The 25,589-nt window shown below is 46.9% G+C and overlaps 1 protein-coding gene across 1 annotated transcript in view; it reads right to left on the bottom strand.

Annotated features, from left to right (window-relative positions):
* Window positions 1-15,868: 15,868 nt before the first annotated feature.
* IL31RA (interleukin 31 receptor A) overlaps window positions 15,869-25,589 on the bottom strand; it is a 29,267-nt gene continuing 19,546 nt past the window's right edge. The window contains 4 exon segments of the mRNA XM_065873646.1: window positions 15,869-16,318; window positions 17,627-17,708; window positions 18,894-18,987; window positions 24,856-24,996. Coding sequence (XP_065729718.1) covers window positions 15,869-16,318; window positions 17,627-17,708; window positions 18,894-18,987; window positions 24,856-24,996 — 767 coding nt within the window.

Below are 25,589 nucleotides of genomic sequence, written 5' to 3'. Positions count from 1 at the left end.
TACTGTTTAAATGTCCACACTAACCAAAGCTACCTAAGATTCAATGCAACCCCTATCAAAATTTCAGTGGCATTTTTCACAGAAATAGAACAAACCTAAAATCCTAAAATGTGTGTGGAATCGCAAAAGACCCCAAGTAGCTAAAGCAATCTTGAGAAAGTACAACAAAGCTAGAGACATCACACTCCCTGATTTCAAGCTACATTACAAAGTTATAGTAGTTAAAACCATATGGTGCTGGTATAAAAATAGACACATAGATCAATGGAATTGAATAGAGAGCCCAGAAAAAAACCCATGAATTTATGGTCCATTAATTTATGATAAAGGAACCAAGAATATATAGTGGGGAAGGACAGTCTCTTCAATAAATAGTTCTGAAAAAAACTGGACAGCCACATGCAAAAAAATTAAACTAGACCACTATCTTAAACCATACACAAAAATTAACCCAAAATGAATTAAAGACTTAAATGTAAGACCTGAAGCCATAAAACTCCTGAACTAAATTCACATTAAGCTCCCAATCCACCCTGCAAAACACTGAAATTTATTGTGACGATAGAGGCATTAAGTGTATTAAGAACACAACTTTCTCAAACAGACCTGAATTTTATTGAATCCTAGTTCCATCGCTTTCTAGTGATATGACCTTGGGCAATGTCATCTCATTAGCTCTATTTTTTTTTTAATGAGAATAATAATTGAGCCTACCTCACAGAGTTGTTTTGAGGCTTAAATAAAATAAGACCCATAAAACTTTCGCATAGTGACTGGTCCATAGTAAGTACTCAATAAATGGCATTTAGCATTAGTAAAATGATATGAAAAGTACGAAGAAAGAACACAAAACCTGAATTTCTAAGTTTTCTTTTCCTTCCCAATATACCTCAGGAAGACTAGGCTTCAATTAAAGGACACACAATGGATGGGAGTTTTAATTTATCAGGAGATTAGGAAATGTTCCACCACTGTTGTCCCAAACATAATCTAAGCTTACTAGGTAGGAATATAACTCAAAGAGTTAAAAGACCACTTTGTCTTCAAGGGGAAGAAATGCTTGGGTATAATGTGGGATGTGAAATCAGAGGCAAGGAGAGCAGTGGAGAGGCTGTGGCTCTAATTCTGGGAGAGACTTGAACAGTGACAGGGTCAGGAATACAAAGAGGAAGGAATGGATAGTTGAGGGTCTTAATGGGGTAGGATCATTAGTATGTGATCAATTGATTAGATATGGTAGGTAAGGGAGCGGGCACTCTAGCTGCTTTACCAAATGTGAGAGGAGAGGCAGTCAAGTGGGAAGAGAATGCATTGGGGAGAGTCAAGTTGGCTTCAGAAATACATATGCAGCAGGTGAAAAGAGGAGACTGGGGCAGAAAAGATACCTGGGCTAGAGGCGAAGGCTTGAGAGTCATGAGCAAAGGTGTGTGGACTAAGAATGTCACCGGCCACATCAGTAAACAAAGGATGTTGTGGCCATCAGGCCGTCAGCCACTGCAGCTGCCCCCTACCAGAGAGAAATTCAGGATGGAGAAAACAGGAACCTGGCCCTAGGTAGTTAAGATGTGTACCAAAGGAATGATTACAATAAGCCCAGAGTATTGCATCTTCCCATACATAAAAAAAGCATTAAATTAATTAACTTGGGATGTCTGTTTTTTGTGATTCACAGTAATCTTTTGATGTTCGACTATGTAGGTGTTTTTTGGTTTTTGTTTTCCATCCTATATATCCCGGCTCCTCCCTTATCTCTTTGGAACAGTTCCTCAGAGCTTTCTGAGAGGCAGTCTCCCAGGCTATAGTCCTCAGTAAGACCACCGACTAAAACATCATTCTCAGCTTTTAAGTTGTGCATTTTTTTCAGTTGACAGCTCTTTCAAATTTTTTTACAAAAAAAAAAGAGATATCAGTAATTGCTTTTGAAGACCTGACAAATACTGAGTGAAAAGAAGACACAAAGTGTTGAGGCGGGACCCCCAGGTCTGAAGCAGACAACCCACCTGGCTTCCGGGTTCCCCAACCTCAAAATCTCCAGAGCACTTCTGCTCCTCTCCCTCCCCTCAGCCACACAGTCTCCCCTCCCCTCCCAACTCACCCCAACATGCCCACAGGAAACCCTCCATTTCAACAACTAACATGCCCCTCCTTTCTCTATCAGCTTTGCCCACCTTCACCCTCATCAGGACCCTGCAGGTGTCTCTCCCTCCATCACATTCATCTGGAGGTCTACACCCAGGATAAACCTACTTACCTGTCTCTCCTCCATGCAAAATATTTTTGGGCAGACCAGCACCATGACCAACCAATCACAAATGTAAAATTATTCTTTCACCACTGCAAGAACTATTTCTTACCTTTCCTTCACTGCTCAAAACTTCCATCACCATTTACTCTCCTGTGAGATAAGCCTGCCTCACATTCAAAACGCTATTTAAAAAAATTTTTTTAAACACACAACAATAAGCATATCTCTTATTCACTGGGCATTTACTATGCGCCAAGCACTTTATTCAGCTCAGAACAATCATCACTTCATTTATCTCCCCTTAATTGAATCCCATGATACTATTTCCCCTGCCCCCATTTTATAGATAAAGAAACTGAGGCTTAGGGAGGCTAAGGAACTCATGCAAGGCCACAAGTGAGCAGGCAGCAAAGCTTGGGGTCAAAAGAGGTCCGCCAGCAATGCTCTTGCTCCAAGCACCAAGCTCTAGCCTAAATATTGGGGGTCACCCACCCACAGGCGAAGGCCACAGGGGAACATTAAATGACATAATCTTTGACAAACACACATAGCACAGTACTTGGTATATGTTAAATAAACACGTGCTCTGTATATTTAGCTGCTAAAGGTGGCCACCCTTCCAGGGTGCCACGGTACCTACCCATCCAGCCAATTGTCCAGGCGTTGCTTCCTGCCCCTGTCCCTGTGGCTCCTCTTTGGTGGGCAGCTGGTGTCCTCAGCTTTCACACACAGTCAAAAGCGCCTGGAAAATTACACATCCAGTGGGGATGTGAAGCCCGTAGCAATGACCGAGGGGTTTAAGAGCACAAAAGCCCAGGCCCCTTGCCTTGGTTGGGGACACACTCTGGGGACCCAGACAATTACCTCCAGCATCTTCTAGGGGTCAGGCGGGGGCCGCCCTCCTCGGGACCACGTCTGAAATCCCACCCTCCTTGGCTTCTTCCCGTTTCCCATCAAGCTTCGCTCACTCCTTTCCCAGTGCCTCCTGGGAACGCGCTGCAGATAAATTTGTTACACTTAGTGTCTCAGGGTTTGCTTTGGGGAAATTAACCTAAGGTACCCTCCCTCCCAGCACCCTGCACAGAGGCAGCTGTCACTGCTCTGACCATAATGGGCCCAGGCTTGATCTGGGTTGAGAGCGGACAGGTGTGCAAGGAGGGCCCAGGTGATGGTCGGAGGCTGACTCACTCAAAGGGTCAGACTCTCTCGCCTGGCCGCAGCCTACCAAACTCAGAAAATGCCCATCGAATGGCCTCTTCATGCATTCCTTTTAACAGCCGGACGCCACTTGGAATAGGGGGAGACTGCTGCTCGATCCTGTCAGCCCTACAGGTGCTGCCCTGCTTCTCCACCCACAAGGAAAGCTGAGCCCTGAGCCGGCCCTCCATGTGGACCCACCCTGCCTCTGAGGAAACAGCCTCTCCCCCTTCCACTCCATGCCCCATTTTGAAGGTGCTGGCCTCACAACAGTTTCTGATTAGCAGGCAGTTTGGCGTTTTGAGTTATTCTATACTCTGGCATGAGAGGTGGGTGAGTTTTTCAGGGATCTAAGAAAATATATGTGACCTGAGAAAAACAATTACTGGCTAAAAACCAAGAAAAGAAAATTTCAAGGTTATGTAAGTAAGCTGATATCAAACATAACATGAAATAAACTTCATTATTTTGGAATTCAGAAAAAATGTTATTATGTTTGTAAACAAGTTGCAAATTATATTAGAATAGATGGATTTTCTCAGTTCACAAGAATCCCTATAGATGCAGGATGACTGCTGAGAAATCACAAAACAAAGTTACAGTCAAATAATTTTAAAAAACCCATAAAAACCTTTCCAAAATTTTTATGGCAAAAAAAATTATAGTTAATGTGGAAATTTCAATATACTTGACAGTATGTGGGCTTCCTGGGGCCCACGAAAGCTTTCAGCGTGCCCAGCTTTCAACATACGCTGTACCATCCCCACCTACTTTCACCAACCAACGTGCCCCAACTCATCAGCCACAACTCTGGCAGACCAGCCAGAAATCACCCTATTCTCCATTGTGTTACAAGGGCCTGGGACATTTGGCCAATGTAATCTGAGGCGGCTGGTCGGAGCCTCAAAGTGAGGACGAGGATGGACACAGCAGTCTTTGCCAAGAGCCTGGCAGGGCTCTGGTCCACCGGGAGAAGCGGATACTTCTGTGACACCAGTGTCCCTCAGGGAGGATGGGATGGCCTGTGTATAAAGCCCAGGTCATCCTAGGAGACGGGACAGAGCAAACCCTGAGGTCGGCAGTCCCACACCCACCTGGCTTGATGGCAAAATCACTTAATGGTTTAATGGTTAAAAGATGGATGGGCCGCAGGGGTGAAGCCAGGAGACAGTCCAGTTTGTTGCTGTTGTAAGAAAAGGAATGAGCGTTCATGGGCAGTCCTCTGTGACGTGACCAGGTGTACTGAGGGGCCAGCTGGGGTCATGAGGAGCGTCATGGGAACTGGGAGGGACCCTGGAGCCTGACTGGAGGTTGATGGACCTCCAAGGAGTGGGGAGCAAGGGCCACCTTTACACTCCAGCTTGTCCAGTCAGGGGACAGGCTCCCTGAGGGCATCGTTGCAGGGCACAAGTTGGCTGATGGTCTGGGGACAGCTGGACCATCACACTCAAATGCCAGCCCGAGGACATAATCTTAAAAGAGGGGACAGGCCCAGGGGCTGCAGCCTAGGGTTACCCCATCCTGGTTTGCCTGGGACTTTCGAGTTTTAGCGCTGCAGGGCCCACATCCCAGGATACCCGTCAGTCCTGCACAGCTGAGCACCCTACCCACAGCCAGGGCTGCATACAGCCCCTCAGGAGCTGGGGGCACAGCAGACAGTGGGAGGGAGAAGCAGGTAGGCATGTAACCCTAGAAAAGAGGGCTTTGTTGCCAGCGTTCTGTAGTCTCGCTGGTGAGAATAAGCCAGAGAATTCCTGGTTTGTTATTGGGTCTGTGTCCTAATCCTACCAAGGGTGTGGCCCTTGGAAGCTAGGGTACTGAAACCAAGCAGGACCCCATGTAGCTCCTGAGTCCCCCATTTCTAGTTTGTAGGGAAGAGACTCCAGCCTCCATGACCTTCCCTGAGTTCCAAAGGGCAGATTTGAACAGTTACTAATCAGGGAAGGGAAGGTGTGCAGAGACAAGGGAGGGGCAGACAAGAAACTATAGCGCAGACTTGGGGTCTTTGTTCCACCTCAAGGGATACGCATTAACAATATCTTTGAGCTCTTTATAGAACTAAAACCCAACAAATGGAAGATGTTAGCATTCTTCATACCAGAGTAGACCACCTGAGGCCAAATTAAAGGAAACAGAGATGCTCATCAAGAGACCACCTGAGACCAGATTAAAGGAGTGCAGGCCCTGCACACACCCTAATCCTGTCAGCAACCCCACCCTTGAACTACTGCTGTAAAACTCCTCACCTATCCTTCCAAGTTGGGACACACTGTTTTCGAGGGCAGGAGCCCACTGTGTCCCCCTCTGCCTGGCAAAGCAATAAAGTTATTCTTTTCTGCTTCACCCAAAACTCTGTCTCCGAGATTCGATTCGGCACTGGTGCACAGAGGCTGAGTTTTCGGCGTCAGTACCAGAGTTCAAACACCTGTAGACTTCACAGTCATTTCCTCCCGGCTGCCCCTCACCGGCAAAGGCGGCCAGGCACCAAAGGCAGCAAGGAGTGGAAGGAAGCTGGGGTGCCCATTCATGAGCCCTGAGGCTGGCTCTGCCACCACCACCCCAGGTTTGGTCCCAACTCCCATGTAGCGGTTCTGATCCCAGACACCACCGTGTGCTGTCCCCAGGCTCTCGTGGAGTCTGACTGCTTTCCCGGCCTAAGAAGTCAGGAATGTGTCCATCTGTGGGCCTGCATGTCTGCTATGCTGTGGGCAGCATAGCCATGGGTCTCCAATGCCACCCTGTCCTCACCTGAGACTGCAGACCTCGGAGGGACCCCCCCCACACACACACAAGCTCATTTGCTTGGACTCTCCCATCCAGGGAGGGCAGGGGGAGCACAAAGGATGATATTCAGACAGTAGGAGCCCTGGGTTTCGTTTTGTTGTTTTTCTTTTGGGTTTGTTCTTTTTAGAAGTTTTTGTTTCGGGTTTTCTTTTTTTTTAAATAAATAAATTTATTTATTTATTTATGGCTGTGTTGGGTCTTCACTGCTGTGTGCGGGCTTTCTTTTTAGTTGCGGTGAGCAGGGGCTACTCTTCATTGCAGTGAGCGGGCTTCTACTGCAGTGGCTTCTCTTGTTGCAGAGCACGGGCTCTAGGTGCACGGGCTTCAGTAGTTGTGGCTCGCAGTCTCAGTAGTTGTGGCTCACGAGCTCTAGAGTGCAGGCTCAGTAGTTGTGGCACTTGGGCTTAGTTGCTCCATGGCATGTGGGACCTTCCCAGACCAGGGGTCGAACCCGTGTCCCCTGCATTGGTAGGCAACTGTGCCACCAGGGAAGCCCATGTTTGGGGTTTTTTTGTTTCTGGTTTTTGTGTGTTTGTGTTTGTGGTATTTTTTTGGTTTTGTTTGTTTTGTTTTGACAGGGAGAGATGGAAAAAATTGCTTTGGGTCCAAGGGATGCTGCCTTTGGGTGGAGCATTTTCCCTTTGGTTAAAGTATCATGTGTTCTCTGGAACCAGCCCTGAGATGTCACGGAATTGTCAGTTTAGAAGGCTGTTTAGGAAATCAGCATCCAACAACCCTAGAGGCTTTTTTCCCGGAACTCATATTTTTTTCCTGAAAGACAACAAAGGCTGGCTGATAAAACACATCTTGGGAGGGGCTTGAGTTACAGATACATGCTGACTCCTCCAGAGAAAATGTTCAACTCAGCTTCTAAGTAAATATTTGCTATTTATTTGGAAAGGCAAAGGGAAGATTTTTTGTCCTTTGGGTTCATCCCTGTGAAGGAAGATCTGGAATAAAGAAGCTCTGAGATGCGTACATATCACGGCATGGTTTTGACTCCCCAGCACTGGGGGTTGTCCACTAGTTGGGGTGTGCTGCCATGGAATGCCAAGCCCTGCCATGTCCTGAGCGTCAAGTTAATACTTGGAATTCTGAACAGAAGTTTGTTTGGCCCGGCAATACCTCCCCTTGTCCTCTCCCAGGGCCTTGCCCTTGTGGTTCTTATAAGCCAAGACCCCCAAGGGTCCCGTCAGCTGAGGGCAGCCCTAGGTCTGCTTTCTCGGCCTCTCTCTCTGGGAGCCAGCCCGTCTGGAGGACAATGCGCCCTGGTCAGTCCTCTGCCCCACAGGAGTGGGGCCTGTCCCTGCAGAGAGAGGCCTGTGGAGTCCAGCTGAGCTTGAGACCCGGTGTGTCTAATTCTGGGGTGACCATTAGCAAGCCCTCTGGGTCACACATCTAGGGCCAGGCACTCTAGGCAGCTGTGCTGGCAATGAGATGGTATGGATCTCTGTCTGGGAGTGGTCCACATCCAGCTCCCACTGGGCTCTGGTCTCAGACAAGTCTGGTCCATGGGTCAGGAACACTAAAAAGTAGACAAAGTTAACAGATGCAGAGTGAGGCTTTGGTTGGGGCCTCACCTGAATGGTACTACCCTTCAGGCCTCAGGCAGAGCTCAGCCCCAGCGAGCAAAGGGAGACAGGACTCCAGAAGAACCATCAGAGAGATGCAACAGTGCTGGCTGTGTAGATGGAAGAGAGGGCCACAAGGCAAGGAATAAAGGCTGCCTCTAGAAAAGGCACGGAAACAGATTCTCCCCTAGAGCCTCCAGAAGGAACACAGCCCTGCTGATGCCTTGATTTTAGCCCTGTGAGATGACATTGACCTTCTAACCTACAGAACTGGAAAATAATAATTCATGTCATTCAAGGCACTAAATTTGTGGTAATTTGTTACAGCAGCCATAGACAACCAATACCTGTTATCTCTTAGTAGCACATGAGTAAATAATTTAAAAGAAACCCCGCCCATTACTATGCTAAGGAGTTTGGATGTTACCTGTGGACTATTCCATCAGGAATTAGGAAGCAGGCAAGAGATGGAACCAGATCTGTGTATAAAATCATTCTGGAGGTAATGTGGAGGATGGGTTTGTGGGTAGAAACTAGGGCTGCAGGAAGGAAGACCAGTGAGGCATCTGCTCAAAGGTCCAGATCAAAGATGACCAAGCCAGGGTTGGCACGGGATTAGAGGGAATGGAGTAGGGAGGGCTGATGGGGAGAGTTTTGCAGAGAGGAGTATGAGGATTTGGTGACCCACTGGATGCTGGTGACGAGGAAGGAGCTTCAATGACTCCAAGTGTCCAAGTATGAGAATGGAGAAACAAGGTCTGAAAGAGAAGTACATAGGTTGTGGATACACATTCTTTGTCTTGGACGTGTTCATTCCAAGTGGAGATATCCAGTGAGCAGTTGGAAGTGTGGATCCTGGGCTCGATGCAGATGGAGATTTGGGGATGACACAGATGCAGCTGAAGCCTGGGTGTAGATGATGGAGAACTTGTGGAGCCATCTGTCCACCAGGGACTCAACCCCAGGGAACTCTGAGGTTCAAGGGGCAAGTCAGCCAAGAGGAGTCTGAGAAACAAAGAACAGAAGAGTGAGGGCTGTCCTGGTGGCTCAGTGGTTGAGAGTCCGCCTGCTGATGCAGGGGACACGGGTTCGTGCCCTGGTCCGGGAGGATCCCACATGCCGCGGAGCGGTTGGGCCCGTGAGCCATGGCTGCTGAGCCTGCGCGTCTGGAGCCTGTGCTCCGCAGCGGGGAGAGGCCACAACAGTGAGAGGCCCGTGTACCGCAAAAAAAAAAAAAAAAAAAAAAGAACAGAACAGTGATTAGGGAGGAGTGGAAAGAAGGGATTAGTGGGAGGGGAAAGTCATGTGCAGAGCCCTGTTCCAACTGTCATGGGAAGTCCCCTCTTCCACCAGACTTCCCTTTGCCCTGCCTGAGGTCCCAGGGTGCTCCCAGAGTCTATCACTCTGTGGTGGCACCTCATCTGGCTTCTGCAGCTTCCCAAGCCCATCCCGAAGCTCAGGCTCCCTGGGTCTTCTCCCTTCCTCTCATTCCCTGTGCTGAGAACATGGACATGGTGCCCGCCCCCAACCCTACGCACTCCTGGATCTGAAACCAATCGCAGGGGTCCTAGCAGGCAATGAGAGTGAGGAAGGGTCTCCAGGCCCAGCCAAGAAGAGATTCTCAAGGGCCCTCCACACCTTGGAGTCTCCACTCCCCTTTAACTCTCTCTGACCCCAGGAGCCAACTTGTTATTGACCTGAGGCAGAGTAGCACAAGAGGAGCTGGGAGGCTGGGTTGCAACCCACCACTCCCTGGTTGCAGAACCTTGGCCAAGTCACTTAAGCCTCTCTGAGCTCAGTTTCCTCGTCTGTAAATTGGATAATGGTACTACCCTATCTATGGTCCCCACCCTTCTGCAAGTTGGGCAGTAGTACCTCACAGCACTGTGAGAATTGCTGGATAATGCACAGAAAGCCCTTAGCACATGCCTGGTACACAGCAAGTGCTCGTAAACATTAACTGTGGGCGAACTTAGTGATGAACAGAACAAAATCTGGTAACCGCCCCACTCCAGCGTTTCTCCAACAAGAGTGGGCACACGTGTGCCTTATACTTGGGTACTTAAGAGGCCTGTCTGGTGCCCTTGTACCCTGTTCCAAAACTGTCTGCTCCTGAAGCACTTGCTTTCTATTCCTCTAGAATATTCTAGCAGTGCAATCTTCTCACTACCAAAATAAGAAAAAGAAAAGTTCAGCCACCTGGAGAAACTGCTACACTAGATGTGGCCCTTTCTACCCAAAAGCACAGGCCGGGCTGCAGGGTCACAGGTAGAAGAGGCAGGTGAAGATCAAGGTGCATCCTTTGTTCTCTTTTAAGTTGGAAGCAACCAGAGCAAGTTTAGAGGCCGAGGGGAAGGAACTGCTGGAGAGGGAGAACTTGAAGGTACAGGAGAGGCCAAGGAAGGGATGGACGAGAACAGGGCCACCTCTGCCTCTGAGACCCTGCCGGAAGAGAGACGGGCCGGCAGCGCATCCTCCATGAGCGGGGGCCACGTCACCTGCTGAGAGCAGTGAGGGGAGACCTCGAGGGAGCTCGAGGATCTGGAAGGAGTTTGAAACGCTGCCACGAGGAATCAAGCAGGAAGACAACCACAGCTCGGGCGTGAGGCCCGGCTGGCTCCTTGGTGGGAGGCGTGCAGGGGTAACTGCTGGCGTCTGATCCCTGGTCACCTGGAGCTCTGGTGCTTCCCACAGCCACAAGACCCTTCATGTCTAACAAAGCTAGCCTTTTACATTTTTTCACATCTCATTTTAAACATCTGAGTGGGTACAGCTTTAAAATGGAAATATAGCATTACATAAAAACGGTATTACAGCTTTATTATTTGAAAGATCAAAACATAAGTGCACTTACAATAAAGCATTTGAAAGGCTATTCTCATTACAATAACATGTCTTCATACTCTCCTTAAGACAGAGAACTTTCTTGTACATGCGTTACGTGTTGCATCGACATATGAACAGTATGTGGAAAAGACAGCAGGCACAGCCCACAGAGAGGCGTCTCTCCTGGTACACGTGGTCAGCCTTCCTCGTTGCCATCATCATTCTGGTTTGCACATCTTGATTTCTGTCTCCAAGTCCAGGCCTCAGGACACCTTCCTGGCATTTCGCCGTACACATATAGTGAAGTTGGGCAGGACAGAGAATTCCATTCCTACAAAGGGAATCAGCACCTCGATTCCCTTGAACAGCCCCCTGCGGCTCAGGGCCGGCTGGCTGTGAGCTCTCCTGGAGGGGTCACCTCCCACCCCCCGCCTCTCCCGCACCTTTCTCAGCAGCAAGGGGACAGGCATCTGGACAGGACGGCCCAGCAGGAGCTCAGCGTGGAGGGCAGGGGAGGTCTCCAGGCCCTTGCAAACGTGGACTGCAGCTGTTTGTGCTTCTGAGCAAACTCCCCCTGTTGACCCGAGTGTCCAGTAAGAGCTGCAGAGGGAACAAGGCCTGCTAATGACCCTTGTCACTCCGCTCCGGACCTCCTACCCAGCAAGAGCGCAAGACACGGTAAAGCCACATACTTTGATTATAAATATAAATAATTGGTATTAAGAGATTTTTGTCGTCGATGTTGTTGTAAAGTTGAATCCAAAACAAAATTTAAATTTACAAAGAAAAAAAAGAGTGCCACCTAGAGCTCTGTATGGAGGCTGAACAGCACCCATGGCAAGGGACGTGGGCCCAGGGCAGAGGTTAGCTCGGATCCTCAGGCATTGCCAAATGGGGGACGGGAGATAAAATGACCTGGGTCAAGGACCACTGGAGTAAGTGGTAAGTAGCCATCAAGTCTCCAGCTTGGCTATGGGCAGCAGGGACAGTGACTGTGAGGGCTCTGGCGAGCCAGGGATGTGTGCCCCTCTAAGCGGGCCGTCCCTATCCTGTTAGAAACCCAGGATGACACAGTCTGATTTTTTTTTTCTCATTAGCAACCATTTCCAAGTTAAAGTGCTTTGTGCAGTCTGAGCCCCAGGTCTGTGGGCTACACAGGGGTGGGCCAGCAAACTATTTCTGTAAAGGGCCAGATGGTGATCATTTTAGGTTCTGTAGGAGAAACTCTCTGTCACAACCACTACTCAGTTCTGTCTGTGGGTAGCAGCCGCGGGTGACACATAAAGGATGGCGTGGCTGTGCTCCAAGTAGGCTTCAGCGGTAGACACTGAAATTTGAATTCTATGGAATTTTCACACCTCATTAAAACGTTACTCTTCCTTTCACTTCGTTTTCTAGCCTTTCAAAATGTCAGGATCATTTCTGGCTCATGGGCCCACAGAAACAGGGCCCACACTGGGCCTGAGGGCTGGCTGGCTGAGCCCTGGGCTGAAGCGTGCCTGCAGCTGCAGCAGTGAGTGGGGCGCGGGCTCCCTGCCCGCCCGGCAGGCCACACGGGCTTTCCCCGCACGAGGTAGGAGCGGCCTGGGGACGGCTGGGGCCCTTTTCAAGCCACGGCCCTCCCCACCTGGACCCGTCCCCCACCTGGTGCTTTTACTGTGTTTTACTGCAGCCACCGGAGAAAGAATGAAGGTATCATCTCTTTTTTAACCACAGACTGGCTTCTCTGCCATTCTTTAACATTTTTTTCCCTGATATTATTGTAAAAGAAAGGCTATTGATAGGGCACTAACGGAGCTGTTTGCATGGTTCCCAGAGCCCTAGAAAACTCTAACGGGAATTTTATCAGTTTTTAATGACCTTGCTAAAACACAAGTTTTCCTGTTTGTGTCCTCTCAACGTCTCTCTGACAGTTAACAGAGAAAACGCAGATGACCTTCTCCAGTCACAGAGGCAGCGCAGGACACTGGGAGTGGAGACAGTTCATGACTCGATTCCAGGAAAGTCACCACTGCCTTCTTTTAGGCCATGTCCTGTGATCTGCTCTGGAGAGCGAAGTGTGTGGCTTGCAGAATGCGCTTCTGGGCTTCCTGCCCCTCTTACTAGAGGAGATGCTGACTCCTATGAAACTATCTTGGACCGTCTAGAACAGAACAGAGGACCCTGATTTCCCTAGCCCTCAAAGGTAGCAAAAGTAAATTTGGAAATCAAACAAGCGGGGCTGATGGGAAGGGGAGAAAGGACTAAAAAGAAAAGAAACAAGAAATAGGAAAAAAAAAAAAAAAAAGGAAGTGTTAAAAAGATGAGAAGCTGCTGGGAGTCGTGGGAAAAAAGAAGCAGAAGACAGGAGGCAAGAAGGAAAGTGAGAAAAGGGAAGAAGAAATGAAAAGAGGAAGGGCCAGAGTGTGGTATTTGCAAACTATTCATTCAGGCTTTAATGAATAATTAAGGGGAGGAGAGAAGAGGGTAACATCTTCATCTCTGAAACCCACTCACAGAAGCCACCTGTGACCTTTTCTTCTCCCCAGCCATCAAATTCTTGGACTTCAGGTTCAAAAGCCTCACCCAGGTGTGAGACAAACAAGATTAGAGGGGCTCCTCCGCCCCCACCCCCGACCGTCCCTCAGCTGGAGGTGGCAGAGGGTCACAGGAGGGAGGGAGGAGTTTTGGGACACCAAGCTAGGACCTCCTGTGAGTTCACAAATCAGAAGCAGGCGGAAAGGGCCCCGTCTGGAACTCTGAGGGACTGGCGGCTCACAGAAGTGCCCACATCACAACAGTCGGGGGTGGGGGAGGTATCAGGGCAGAGAGAACCCACCACAGCCGGGACCCCATGTATCCCCTTCGTTTGGTCCCTTTCCACTCCCAGGACACAGGTTCCGCAGAGCCCTGCTCCAGGCCCCCCTTATTCCTTGATTTATCAGTAGTTGCTGTTCTGTAAACTAGGAGTGACGAATTTGGGGGGTGGGAGGGTGCTACAGACGCTGGAGATTTAACGAGGAGAGCTTTGGGAAAGCATCCCCCCTGCTCGTGCCTGTGATAAGGATGCAGCAATTGGCTGAGGACAGTGGCAGGCGGCGGGGAGGTGGGGAGGCACATCCCTGCCCAGCGCTGGGCAGCAGACTCCGTGCTGCTCTCCTGAACATCCGTTGGCGTTCAGAGCCAGTCCCAGGGTGGATGGGGCACAAAATCCCCGTGAGACCGAGTTACAAACCTGAGGCGATGCAAATCACTGCACTGGGCCATGGCCACTTCGAAAGGCCAGGGGCTTGGGCCAGAAATTAAGTTTAGTTCTAGAAAAGTAAAGTGATGGTTTTGCACACCTGAGTCGGTGGCTTGTGAAGTCTGTGCCTGCTACACAAGCACTGACTTCTCAAGCACTCAGGAAAATTACTGTCAGCCTTTCTCTCTGGCAAATGCTGGGCTCACTGTGCCCTGCTGCCCCCATCTCACCAGGCTCTCAGCGACCTCCCCTGATGGCCAGGTGAGTCTTAGCCACACGTCAGGAAGTCATGTGATGTCACTGTGCTCAGGGTAGGAGCCCAGTGCCAGCCATAAGTTCCCAGGTATCTGCCATTAGCACTTGAGCTAGAGGCTCCAGTCACGGTTGCAAGCCCTGGGCTTTGCCGCGCGAAGGCAGAGTCCTGGTGTTGGAGCAGCACAGGTGCTAAGCATTCCATGTCCACAGGCCCTGCTCAGCTGCTTCTGGGAAGAGGCCTTTGAAGGGTGTGTTTAGTAAGCATTCCTGGGCTCTGAGCCAGTGTGAGGGGACAGAGTGCCTGTAAAAAGCTGCTGCAGTCTTTGGTATCTTTCTATTCCTAGGCTTGGGTGCAAGATAGAGGGGCAGCGAGGGCCTCCAGGAACTGTCTACAGGACTGGGCAGTGGTCTGGACAGTGGTGTGGACCTGCCGGCCCAGCGAGAGTCCATTCCCCAGCGCGCTGCCAAGGCCCTCCCTCGTTCCTCCATCCCCAGCCATGCAGTGGACCAAGGGCAAGAGCCCTGGGCGGGGGTTTTGCTACAGACACTTGAGATTTAATGAGGGTAATGAGGCATTTCAGGCACACCAACAGGAGGGCCACACCACCTCCCACCCTTATGTTGAGAGAGAGACTTAATCTCTAAAGTGGTGTCAGCGCTACCTCAGAGGTATAGCCTGGAGCCAGGGAGGTCAAGGTGGAGGGAGAGAGCCTTGCCTCCTGGCATACCACCCAAGTGCCAACTAAGCAACTGTCCTTTGGCAACAGGGAAAGTCTCTCTTGGAGCTGCGAGGAGTGGTCCCAGCAAAGACTGTGCCCATAGCCCAATTCCTCAGGAAGGCCAGATATGACCGCCTCTGGTGTCCACTGCCCCTCCAAGTCAATCCGTCAGAGGCTTTAGCGAGAGCTTGTTATCTGAACAAGAGAAAATAAATTGCTTTTCCTCTGCAAAGTGCTCAGGCTGATCACCATCCTTTCTTTTTAAATTTTTTTTTTTGCGGTAGGCGGGCCTCTCACTGCTGTGGCCTCTCCTGCTGTGGAGCACCGGCTCCGGAATGAAGAAGTAATTTTTTTTTTTTTTTTGTGGTACGCGGGCCTCTCACTGTTGTGGCCTCTCCCGTTGCGGAGCACAGGCTCCGGACGCGCAGGCTCAGCGGCCATGGCTCACGGACCCAGCTGCTCCGCGGCATGTGGGATCTTCCTGGACCGGGGCACGAACCCGTGTCCCCTGCATCGGCAGGCGGACTCTCAACAAGTGTGCCACCAGGGAAGCCCTTAAATCTTTATTTTTAATTTATTTATTTATGTTTGGCTGCGTTGGGTCTTCATTGCTGTGCATGGGCGGAGAGTGGGGGCTACACTTCGTTGCAGTGCGCAGGCTTCTCATTGCGGTGGCTTCTCTTGTTGCAGAGCATGGGCTCTAGGCATGTGGGCTTCAGTAGTTGTGGCACGTGGGCTCAGTAGTTGTGGCGCACAGACTTAGTTGCTCCACGGCATGTGGGATCCTCCCAGACCAGGGCTCGAACCCGTGTCCCCTGCATTGGCAGGCGGATTCTTAACCACTGCGCCACCAGGGAAGTCCACCATCCTTTCTTCTCAAGCAAGCTACACGTCTGGGTCAGCCAAGCTCAACGAGTCACTCGGGGGTGTGCGAAACTTTTTCTAACACAAGCGGGATGGGGAGACGCCAAGGAAGCTCTTGTAGCCAAGTCTTCTCTCTGTGAGTCATGCACACTGAGATGTAGGGGGATTCAAGCCGTGGCGGCATTTAGACTTCTCTTTGGGTTTGGTCCAGAAGTTTTTCAGACATGAGAAATTCTCTGGTTGTCACTGAATTTTTCAAGTATGGGTTTGGTGCTCCTTCCCCACAGAGATGGTCTGGCCCTAAACCTTGGGTAGGAGGGAGAGGATGCTCTTTGGCTTCTGAGCAGATCCCCTCTGGCGTTCCAGGACATAGGTGTTGCGATTCTCTCGGTGGAATCTCGACTGAAACTGAGGGACAATAAGTCCCATATGGGGAGGTCGTGTACTCATTCTTTTCCCCTCCCAAGATATTTTCCTGACCCTTTTCAGGTTCCTCTGTGGAAACCACTTCCAGAAAATTCTCAAAATTTACCACCAACCTGTCAATAAGGTCACTGGGGGCAGAACATGGTTTTAGAATCCCATCTTCTTCTGTGTTCACAGAGTCATCAAACTCCTTCAGATTTAGTTTATCCTGGAAAAGAGAAAGGGACACCCCAATGGTCATTTGGGGGCCACATATGATGTAGCCAAAAGCTATTAGGCTTGGGACAGCCAAAGCCCCACCTCTGGACCAGCCCCCCTCTTAGAGGCCAGAAGTGGTGCCCTTCCATGGGAGGTTAGCAAGAGTGGTCCATTTCCTGAGAAGAATGCAGTGTATTCAAACAATTTCTTCTTCTAGAGAGCTCAAGGCTATTTTCCACATAATCATATGCTCATAAAATCCCAGTGAAGATGGAAGCATCAAAATTAGAATTATCACAAAGACAAATAACTTGTCCAACATCACCAGAAAATCAAAGGTGGCCTCCTGGTGGGGGTGGTGTCCGACATCTTTGTATCCCCAGAGCCTAGCTCACTGCCTGGCATATAGTGAGTGATTAATAAGTGACTGCTACAGAGGCCAGACCTACAGATGATTCAAAAAACATTTTAGACATCAGACAAGACTGCCTATGAATTAGTTCACTCTCTTAATAATTTTTGGTAAGCAGGAAATGAAATAAGGTAACATATGAATGATAGAGAAGAAAATAGAAACAACCAAAATTTAATTAAATAAATAATAAAAATAATTTTCACGTCCGTGTTAAAAAAAAGACTTCTGAGTTGAAACAGGGGCTAATATTAAAAATTCCGTATCAAGGAATACAGTCTTTCAATAACAAGGATTTAAAGGTTATATTTGATTGGGCTTCTTTCTACTTAACCGAGAAATTAAACCTTAAAATTTCAGAACAGTTTTCAATTTAAAAATGTATGAAAATGGGAGGTTTCTATTATGGATAACTCCCTAGAAAACCCCATTGCCAATGTCTCCAATCGGAGAAAAACAATTTGATGCAGCCTGCCCCAGCCTCTGGACAGAAATGCACGTTAGCGGCCCCTCGGGTCCCCAGGTGGTCTCTAGATTAACTTGCTCTTGGCTGCTTTTTAAATGGTCTCCAATCTTATAGCTGGGTTCTCCTGCTTTCTAATTAGACAGTCAGGTCCTTAAGGGTAGGGCCAGTGTTTCTTCCGTGGCACCCTTTATAGGACCAGTTTTATGCCCGGCGAACACTGGGTCCTATGAGCCTAGTAAAGCCCTTTCCTCTTGTCCAAAGAATGAGGTCAAAGTCATTCCAGGAAGGCTGATTCCACCTGTTCTGCCAGCCATTCCCTGGGACTTTTTAACCTCGAGTTCTCTTTATGTGAACCCTATGCAAACTTCAGTCCATCACCCTGTCCACCTCCCACAACCAGCCTGCTCAACAATCTCCTTAACAAACACAGGAGTGTTTACCTTTAAATCATCTCCACGCCACGTGGCTATACTGCTTTCAGCAGGGTTGGGGACACTGGGCCAACATAGGTGCTTTAATTTGCTAATAAGAGATAAGATTTTAAAATAGGAAGTGAGTCCAAGAAGCATTTTACTTCTACTGCATGGCCAAGCCAAAAGAGCAGGGCTTCGATGCAGGGAATCGTATGGCTCCCTATTGAATAAGGGCAAGCTCACAGCCTCCTGACAGAAAATGGGAAAGCAAAGTACTTTGGGGAGTGAAATTGCAAGTCAACTATGGGACGTGATGGGAGGAGACCTTTCCCCAGGCAAAGCTTTTCTTACTCTTCCCTGCTCTCCCACCCCTGCATCTCCACCCCCTGGTTCTGATGCCGAAAATCACACCATCACAGAGCCATTTCCTTGAGATTTATTCCCCAGGAAAGGTAACACGCTAAGCCTTACAAGACACCCACACTTCAGAGCAGTGATTCTCAAAGTGTGGTCCCAACCAGCAGCATCAGTACCACCTGGGAGCTTGTTGGACGTGCAAAATGTACGAGAACGTGTGCTGATGACTCGCTTACAACCCAAAGCTGACTCAGGTTGACATTAGCTTGGCCATAACTAAGCACAGCTGCTTGGCAGAGAAGGCCCACGACTGTGTAAGTCTGGAGAGAGCGGTCTAATGGGGAGAGAGCCCTTGACCTTCAGGGTAGAATGAGGCTCTCCGGAGAGAGAAAGCACAAGACCCTGAAGACAAGCTTCCTTCCCTACAGTGGCCAGAGCAGGCAGGACAAATGGCCCTCAGCGAGCCCTCCGACACTGCGCCACAAGCAAGGACCCGCCTGTGCTGGGCATACGCTGGCCAGTGCTCTAACTCCATGGGCACCCTGCTCCCTGCTCTGCCTGGGAGAGAGGCTGGTGGCCTTGAGGGCCCTTGCTGCTGCCACGGGTGCCCTCTAGACACACAGAGAGAGGATCTTCTCCTCAACTCTAGTCTCAGATGCCGAACACAGCAGACAAGGCCTGTGGGGCAGCTGGCACTTCCCTGGCTTCAAAAAGCCCTAGGCCCGGTGCACAGTGCTGTCGGGGGTACAAGTCCTCCTGTTTGGTTAGAATTCTGATGTGCCACAGTGTAAGGCATACAATAAATTCAATACATATGTATCAACTCAATAAATGAATGGACACCCCTTAATGGTAGTGTGCCCTCTTCCACCCATGGTGTCTTCCACCCCTTTCCACCCCCGATTTTGAGGGCCCACACTGTTGTCTACAAACTCACTCGGGTTTTTTGAGATCATATGCCACCGTCAGGATGATGAGAATAAGAAGGCCACCTCCAACCAGAGAAGTTATAATGAAAATCTCAAAGACACCTTTGAGAAAAGGAGAACAAAAGTCAGTAGCAGGTTGAGCCCCTTACTTTCTTGACAAAAATCAAAGATTAATGTTTTCTTCCAGTAGCTTCAGCAACATATACCCTAAACGTTTTCTTTCAATTTAATTCAAATTCATTCAATTTCTCTTCTCCCTGAATAATACTGACAGAAATTGTGTTCCCCATGTTCATCCTCCAACTTCATTCATCTGGTAAACATTTTCTGAGCACTTACAATTTGCCAAACACTCTCTGGGTAATAAAATAAATAGCAAGAAGCAAGAAACACAAGATCCCTACTCTCGAGGAGCTTACCTTCTGGCTCAAGAATTCAGACAATAAATAACCTAAGATTATTTCAGATAAAATGGGGTGATACAGAGTAGGGTAAAGTGGGTAGGAGGTTAGCACCTTTAGATAGGGTGGCAAAGGAAGACTCCTTGGAGAAGTGAAATCTGAGCTAATGTGAATAATGAGAAGGAACTGCCCACATTCATGCTGGGGAAAGCATTCCAGGCAGAAGGAAAAGCATAAATGGGAACATAAACGGGAAGTGGTGGGAGGTGAGGTCAGGAAGGGACAGATAAGGAAGGGTCCTGAAAGCAATGGGAAGGAGTTTGGATTGAATTCAAAATACAACAGAAGCCACTGGTGGGTTTTAGGCAGGGGGTCTAGGATTTTAAACTCTGGCTGCTGTGTGGAAAACAAATGGTAGAGGATCAAAGACAGAAGCAGGGAGATCTATAAGAACCAAGAGTAACAGACCCATCACGAGTAATGAAATTGAAACTGTGATTAAAAATCTTCCAACAGGGGCCTCCGTGGTGGCGCAGTGGTTGAGAGTCCGCCTGCCGATGCAGGGGGACATGGGTTCGTGCCCCGGTCCAGGAAGATCCCACATGTCGCAGAGCAGCTGGGCCCGTGAGCCATGGCCGCTGAGCCTGTGCGTCCGGAGCCTGTGCTCTGCAACAGGAGAGGCCACAGCAGTGAGAGGCCCGCATACCGCCAAAAAAAAAAAAAAAAATCTTCCAACAAACAAAAGTCCAGGACCAGATGGCTTCACAGGTGAAATCTATCAAACATTTAGAGACAAGCTAACACTTATTCTTCTCAAACTCTTCCAAAAAACTGCAGAGGGAGGAACACTCTCAAAATCATTCTGCGAGGCCACCATCATCACCCTGATACCAAAACCAGACAAAGATGTCACAAAGAAAGAAAACTATAGGCCAATATCACCGATGAATATAGATGCAAAAATCCTCAACAAAATACTAGCAAACAGAATCCAACAGCACATTAAAAGGATCATACACCATGATCAAGTGGAATTTATCCCAGGAATGCAAGGATTCTTCAATATATGCAAATCAATCAATGTGATACACCATATTAACAGATTAAGGAATAAAACCCGTATGATCACCTCAATAGATGCAGAAAAAGCTTTTGACAAAATTCAGCACCCATTTTTGATAAAAACTCTCCAGAAAATGGGATAGAGCGAACCTACCTCAACATAATAAAGGCTATATGTGACAAACCCACAGCAAACGTCATTCTCAATGGTGAAAAACTGAAAGCATTTCCTCTAAGATCAGGAACAAGACAAGGGTGTCCACACTTGCCCCTCCTATTCAACACAGTTTTGGAAGTCCTAGCCATGACAATCAGAGAAGAAAAAGAAATAAAAGGAATATAAATTGGAAAAGAAGAAGTAAAACTGTCACTGTTTGCAAATGACAGGATACTATACATAGAAAATCCTAAAGATGCCACCAGAAAACTACTAGAACTAATCAATGAATTTGGTAAGGTGGCAGGATACAAATTAATGCACAGTAATCTCTTGCGTTCCTATACACTAACAATGAAAAATCAGAAAGAGAACGTAAGGAAACAATCCCTTTCACCATCGCAACAAAAAGACTAAAATACCTAGGAATAAACCTACCTAAGGAGGCAAAAGATCTGTACTCAGAATACTATAAAGCACTGATGAAAGAAATCAAAGATGACATAAACAGATGGAGAAATATACCATGTTCTTAGATTGGAAGAATCAATATTGTGAAACTGACTCTACTACCCAAAGCAATCTACAGATTCAATGCAATCCCTATTAAATTACCAATGGCATTCTTCACAGAATTAGAAAAAAAAATTTCACAATTTGTATGGAAACACAAAAGACCCCGAATAGTCAAAGCAATCTTGAGAAAGAAATGGAGCTGGAGGAATCAGGCTCCCTGACTAATCTACACTACAAGGTTACAGTAATCAAGACAGTATGGTACTGGCACAAAAACAGAAATATAGATCAATGGAACAGGATAGAAAGCCCAGAGGTAAACTCACTCACATATGGTCACCTAATTTATGACACAGGAGGCAAGAACATACAATGGAGAAAAGACAGCCTCTTCAATAAGTGGTGCTGGGAAAACTGGACAGCTACATGTAAAAGAATGAAATTAGAACATTCCCTAACAGCATACACAAAAATAAACTCAAAATGGATTAGAGGCCTAAATGTAAGACCAGATACTATAAAACTCTTAGACAAAAACATAGGCAGAACACACTTTGATATAAATCACAGCAAGATTTTTTTTGACCCACCTCCTAGAGTAATGAAAATAAAAACAAAAATAAACAAATGGGACGTAATTAAACTTAAAAGCTTTTGCACAGCAAAGGAAACCATAAATACGATGAAAAGACAGAACCTTCAGAATGGGAGAAAATATGTGCAAACGAAGCAACAGACAAAGGATTCATCTCCAAAATATATAAACAGCTCATGGAGCTCAATATCAAAAAAACAAACAACCCAATTAAAAAATGGGTGGAAGACCTAAATAGACATTTCACCAAAGAAGACATACAGATGGCCAAGAGGCACATGAAAAGCTGCTCAACATCACTAATTATTAGAGAAATGCAAATCAAAACTTCAATGAGGTGTCACCTCACACTGGTCAGAATGGCCATCATCAAAAAATCTACAAACAGTAAATGCTGGAGAGGGTGTGGAGAAAAGGGAACCCTCTTGCACTGTTGGTGGGAACATAAATTGATACAGCTACTGTGGAAAACAGTATGGAGGTTCCTTAAAAAACTAAAAATAGAACTAGTATTTGACCCAGCAATCCCACTACTGGGAATATACCCTGAGGAAACCATAATGCAAAAGGACACATGTACCTCAATGTTCATTGCAGCTCTATTTACAATAGCCAAGACATGGAAACAACCTAAATGTCCAACAACAGATGAAAGGATAAAGATGTGGTACATATATACAATGGAATATTACTCAACCATAAAAAGGTATGAGGTTTTGTTGTTGTTGTTTTTGTTGTTGTTGTTTACATGATAATATTTATCTTTTATTATATATATTACATATTCCCAAAAATATATAAAATCTTCCAAGAGAAAATACCAAAACCTATTGATTTCAAGGTAAGCAACATAATCAAAACGAAAGCAAAGGATTTCTTCCAGACAAAGGAATGTGAAAACATTTCAGCACAAATACAACAAAGACATGGGAAGGTAACTACAATGTTTTACATTTTACAGCATTTTGTTTTAATCAGTATTTGTAGAAAACAAGGATGCTGAGTTCTCAAACACTGTAGTTACAACCGCAAATTAAATTTTCGGAAAAAAAAATAAGAGAAAGTAATGAACTACTGAACATCTGCAATAATAAACGTAATAAAACATAAGCAAACAAATATGCCACTGAGATCACAACTGAAGTGTATGATTTTTAGTGTGTGCCAGGGACACTAAATTATTTAATCAGTTCTTGACCACAACCCAAAGCAAAATCATCCTCTCTTCATTTCCCTGATGATTTATTCTAAAAATAAAAAGCAGAAACTTGCTGGTAAAAGAGAATTTCTGCTTGACCTGTGAGCAGCCGGTGGCAACACACACTGAATAAGACCCCAACCAAACACGGGACAGATCCATCTCAAACAACCGGGAGTGGCAAGACCACTATTATTGCAACAAGATTTTTTAATTTCAATTGATCAGAAATCCCAGAACAATTAAGCACACCCGCTTAAACCACAGAACACAGTGAACTCCTATAGGAAGGTTTTATTGGGTATTTGTAGTGAGGTGGGATGGACCTAGAGTCTGTCATACAAAGTGAAGTAAGCCAGAGAGAGAAAAACAAATATTGCATATTAATGCATAGATGTGAAATCTAGAAAAATGGTACAGATGAACCTATTTGCAGGGCAGGAACAGAGATGCAGATGTAGAGAATGGATATATGGACACAGGGTGAGAAGGGGAGGGTGGGACTAATTGGGAGATTAGGACTGACATATATACACTATCATGTGTAAAACAGATAGCTAGCAGGAACATGCACAGGAAGCTCAGCTCGGTGCTCTGTGACGACCTAGATGGGTGGGAATGGGGGGGGTGTGGGAGGGAGGTCCAAGAGGGAGGGGAAATAGGTATATATATAGTTGGTTCACTTCATTGTACAGCAGAAACTAACACAACATTGTAAAGCAATTATACTCCAATAAAAAAAAAAAGAAAAACAAACAAAAGAACCAAGGGTAAGAAACTTCTAGTCTCCAAGGCAGGCTCTTGCCTTCAATCTGACCCATAGAGAAAATTCCATCAGATAATGCAATTTGTGCCTAGTGCTGTGAAAATATAACATGATTTTAAAAGACTTTAAAGAGCAATATCAAAAAGAACTCCCAAAAGACAATGTTAGTCAATAAAAACAGAACATGTTTTCTGTGTAAAAACACATGTTTTACTCACATTTTCCAGAACCACAAGCTATTTTTATTCTTTTGGATGTGTGAAGATGAACAGGAGACTTTCAAGAATACTTAGACTATTTATAGCTTTTATTGAAAATTTTGCAATGTTCCTTCACTTCTAAGCTTCATATTTTTTTAAAGTGTTAGTATATCCTTAAAATCAAACCTCTGTCATTCAGAGATTTCTGTTTCTCCCATTCTATTTCTCTGTTTTCTCCCATTCTCCTTCCTTCTTTCTTCTTCATTTCCCTCTTCAGCCTGTCTTCTTTCCCTTTTGAATATTCCCCATAACCATCGTATGAATCACATTATATTTTACATTATTGTTGTATTTATTAAATTTTTCTTGCTCCCATTTTTTTTTTTTTTTTTTTTTTTTTTGGCGGTACACGGGCCTCTCACTGTTGTGGCCTCTCCCGTTGCGGAGCACAGGCTCTGGACGCACAGGCTCAGCGGCCATGGCTCACGGGCCCAGCCGCTCTGCGGCATGTGGCATCTTCCCAGACCGGGGCACGAACCTGTGTCTCCTGCATCGGCAGGCAGACTCTCAACCACTGCGCCACCAGGGAAGCCCTCTTGCTCTCATTTTTTAATATAAAAGCTGATCAGTAGAACATATTATACACTTTTTTACTCAAAAAAACTCCACAAACAATGAGGTTAAGTGGGCCAATGGTGCTTGATCAACCAAGGCTTTCCCTTGTTTGACACACAGGGACTGGTGACTATGAACTTGGGGATAGCCTTGAGGTGGGAGCTGGTTTGGAGTGACAGTGAAGTTGGCATTCACTTGATCCCTCCTCCCTAAGAAGATTCGGGGCTACCCAGGAAGAAGCAAAATGACCCATCTTTCCAAATTCAGCTCTCAATTTTCCTGCTCTCCCTCCTCCCTCCTCACCCATATGTTTTCCAGGAAGGCCAATGAGTCAGAGAGCAAATGGTTCTTCTCACTTCTCCCTTTCATCTGCCTTCCCCCTGCCTTTGGGAAACATCATCTGTGACTAGCCTAAAGGAAAGGCCAAGGAGACATTCCCAGGGACTGAAGGAGTACTCACTAATTGACAATGTCTTGAAGTTTATCCTGGTGCCACTAGTTCCCCCAGCACTGGTGCTGGCCATGACCTGAACAGTGTAAGAGGTCTTTCGTGTCAGGGACTCCAGGCTATACTGCAAATTGCTGGAGTTGACTGTCTTGACTAAAGGAAAAATATAAATGTCAAACACCACAGCCAAACCCAAGTGAAAACTGTGCTTTAGTGGCACTGAAATAAAAGCATTGGAACCTGGGCTTCCAAGCTTGGCCACCTCATACCCCAATCTCTCTATTCATGTTCTGATTAAAATCAGCCTATCAAGATGGATCAAAGACCTAAATATAAGAGTTAAATCTATATGACGCTTAGAAAACATAGGATAAATCTATATGTCCTTGAATTTGGCAATGATTTCTTAAATATGACACCAAACACACAAGCAGCAAAAAGATTAAACTGAACTTCATCAAAATTAAAAGTTGTTGTGCATCAAAAGACACTATCAAGAGAGTGAAAACACAACTTACAGAATGGGAAAATATTTGCAAATCATATATTTGATAACGAATCTGTATCCAGAATATGTTAAAAAGAACCCCACAAAACTCTAACAGCTCAACACTGGAAGACAAACAACCCAATTAAAAAATGGCAGGGCTTCCCTGGTGGCGCAGTGGTTGAGAGTCTACCTGCCGATGCAGGGGACACGGGCTCGTGCCCGGGTCCGGGAGGATCCCACATGCCGCGGAGCGGCT

The sequence above is a fragment of the Phocoena phocoena genome, chromosome 3 (assembly GCF_963924675.1).
Source record: "Phocoena phocoena chromosome 3, mPhoPho1.1, whole genome shotgun sequence".
In the NCBI taxonomy this organism is placed as follows: domain Eukaryota; kingdom Metazoa; phylum Chordata; class Mammalia; order Artiodactyla; family Phocoenidae; genus Phocoena; species Phocoena phocoena.
This window is presented reverse-complemented; position numbering and strand designations above follow the sequence as displayed.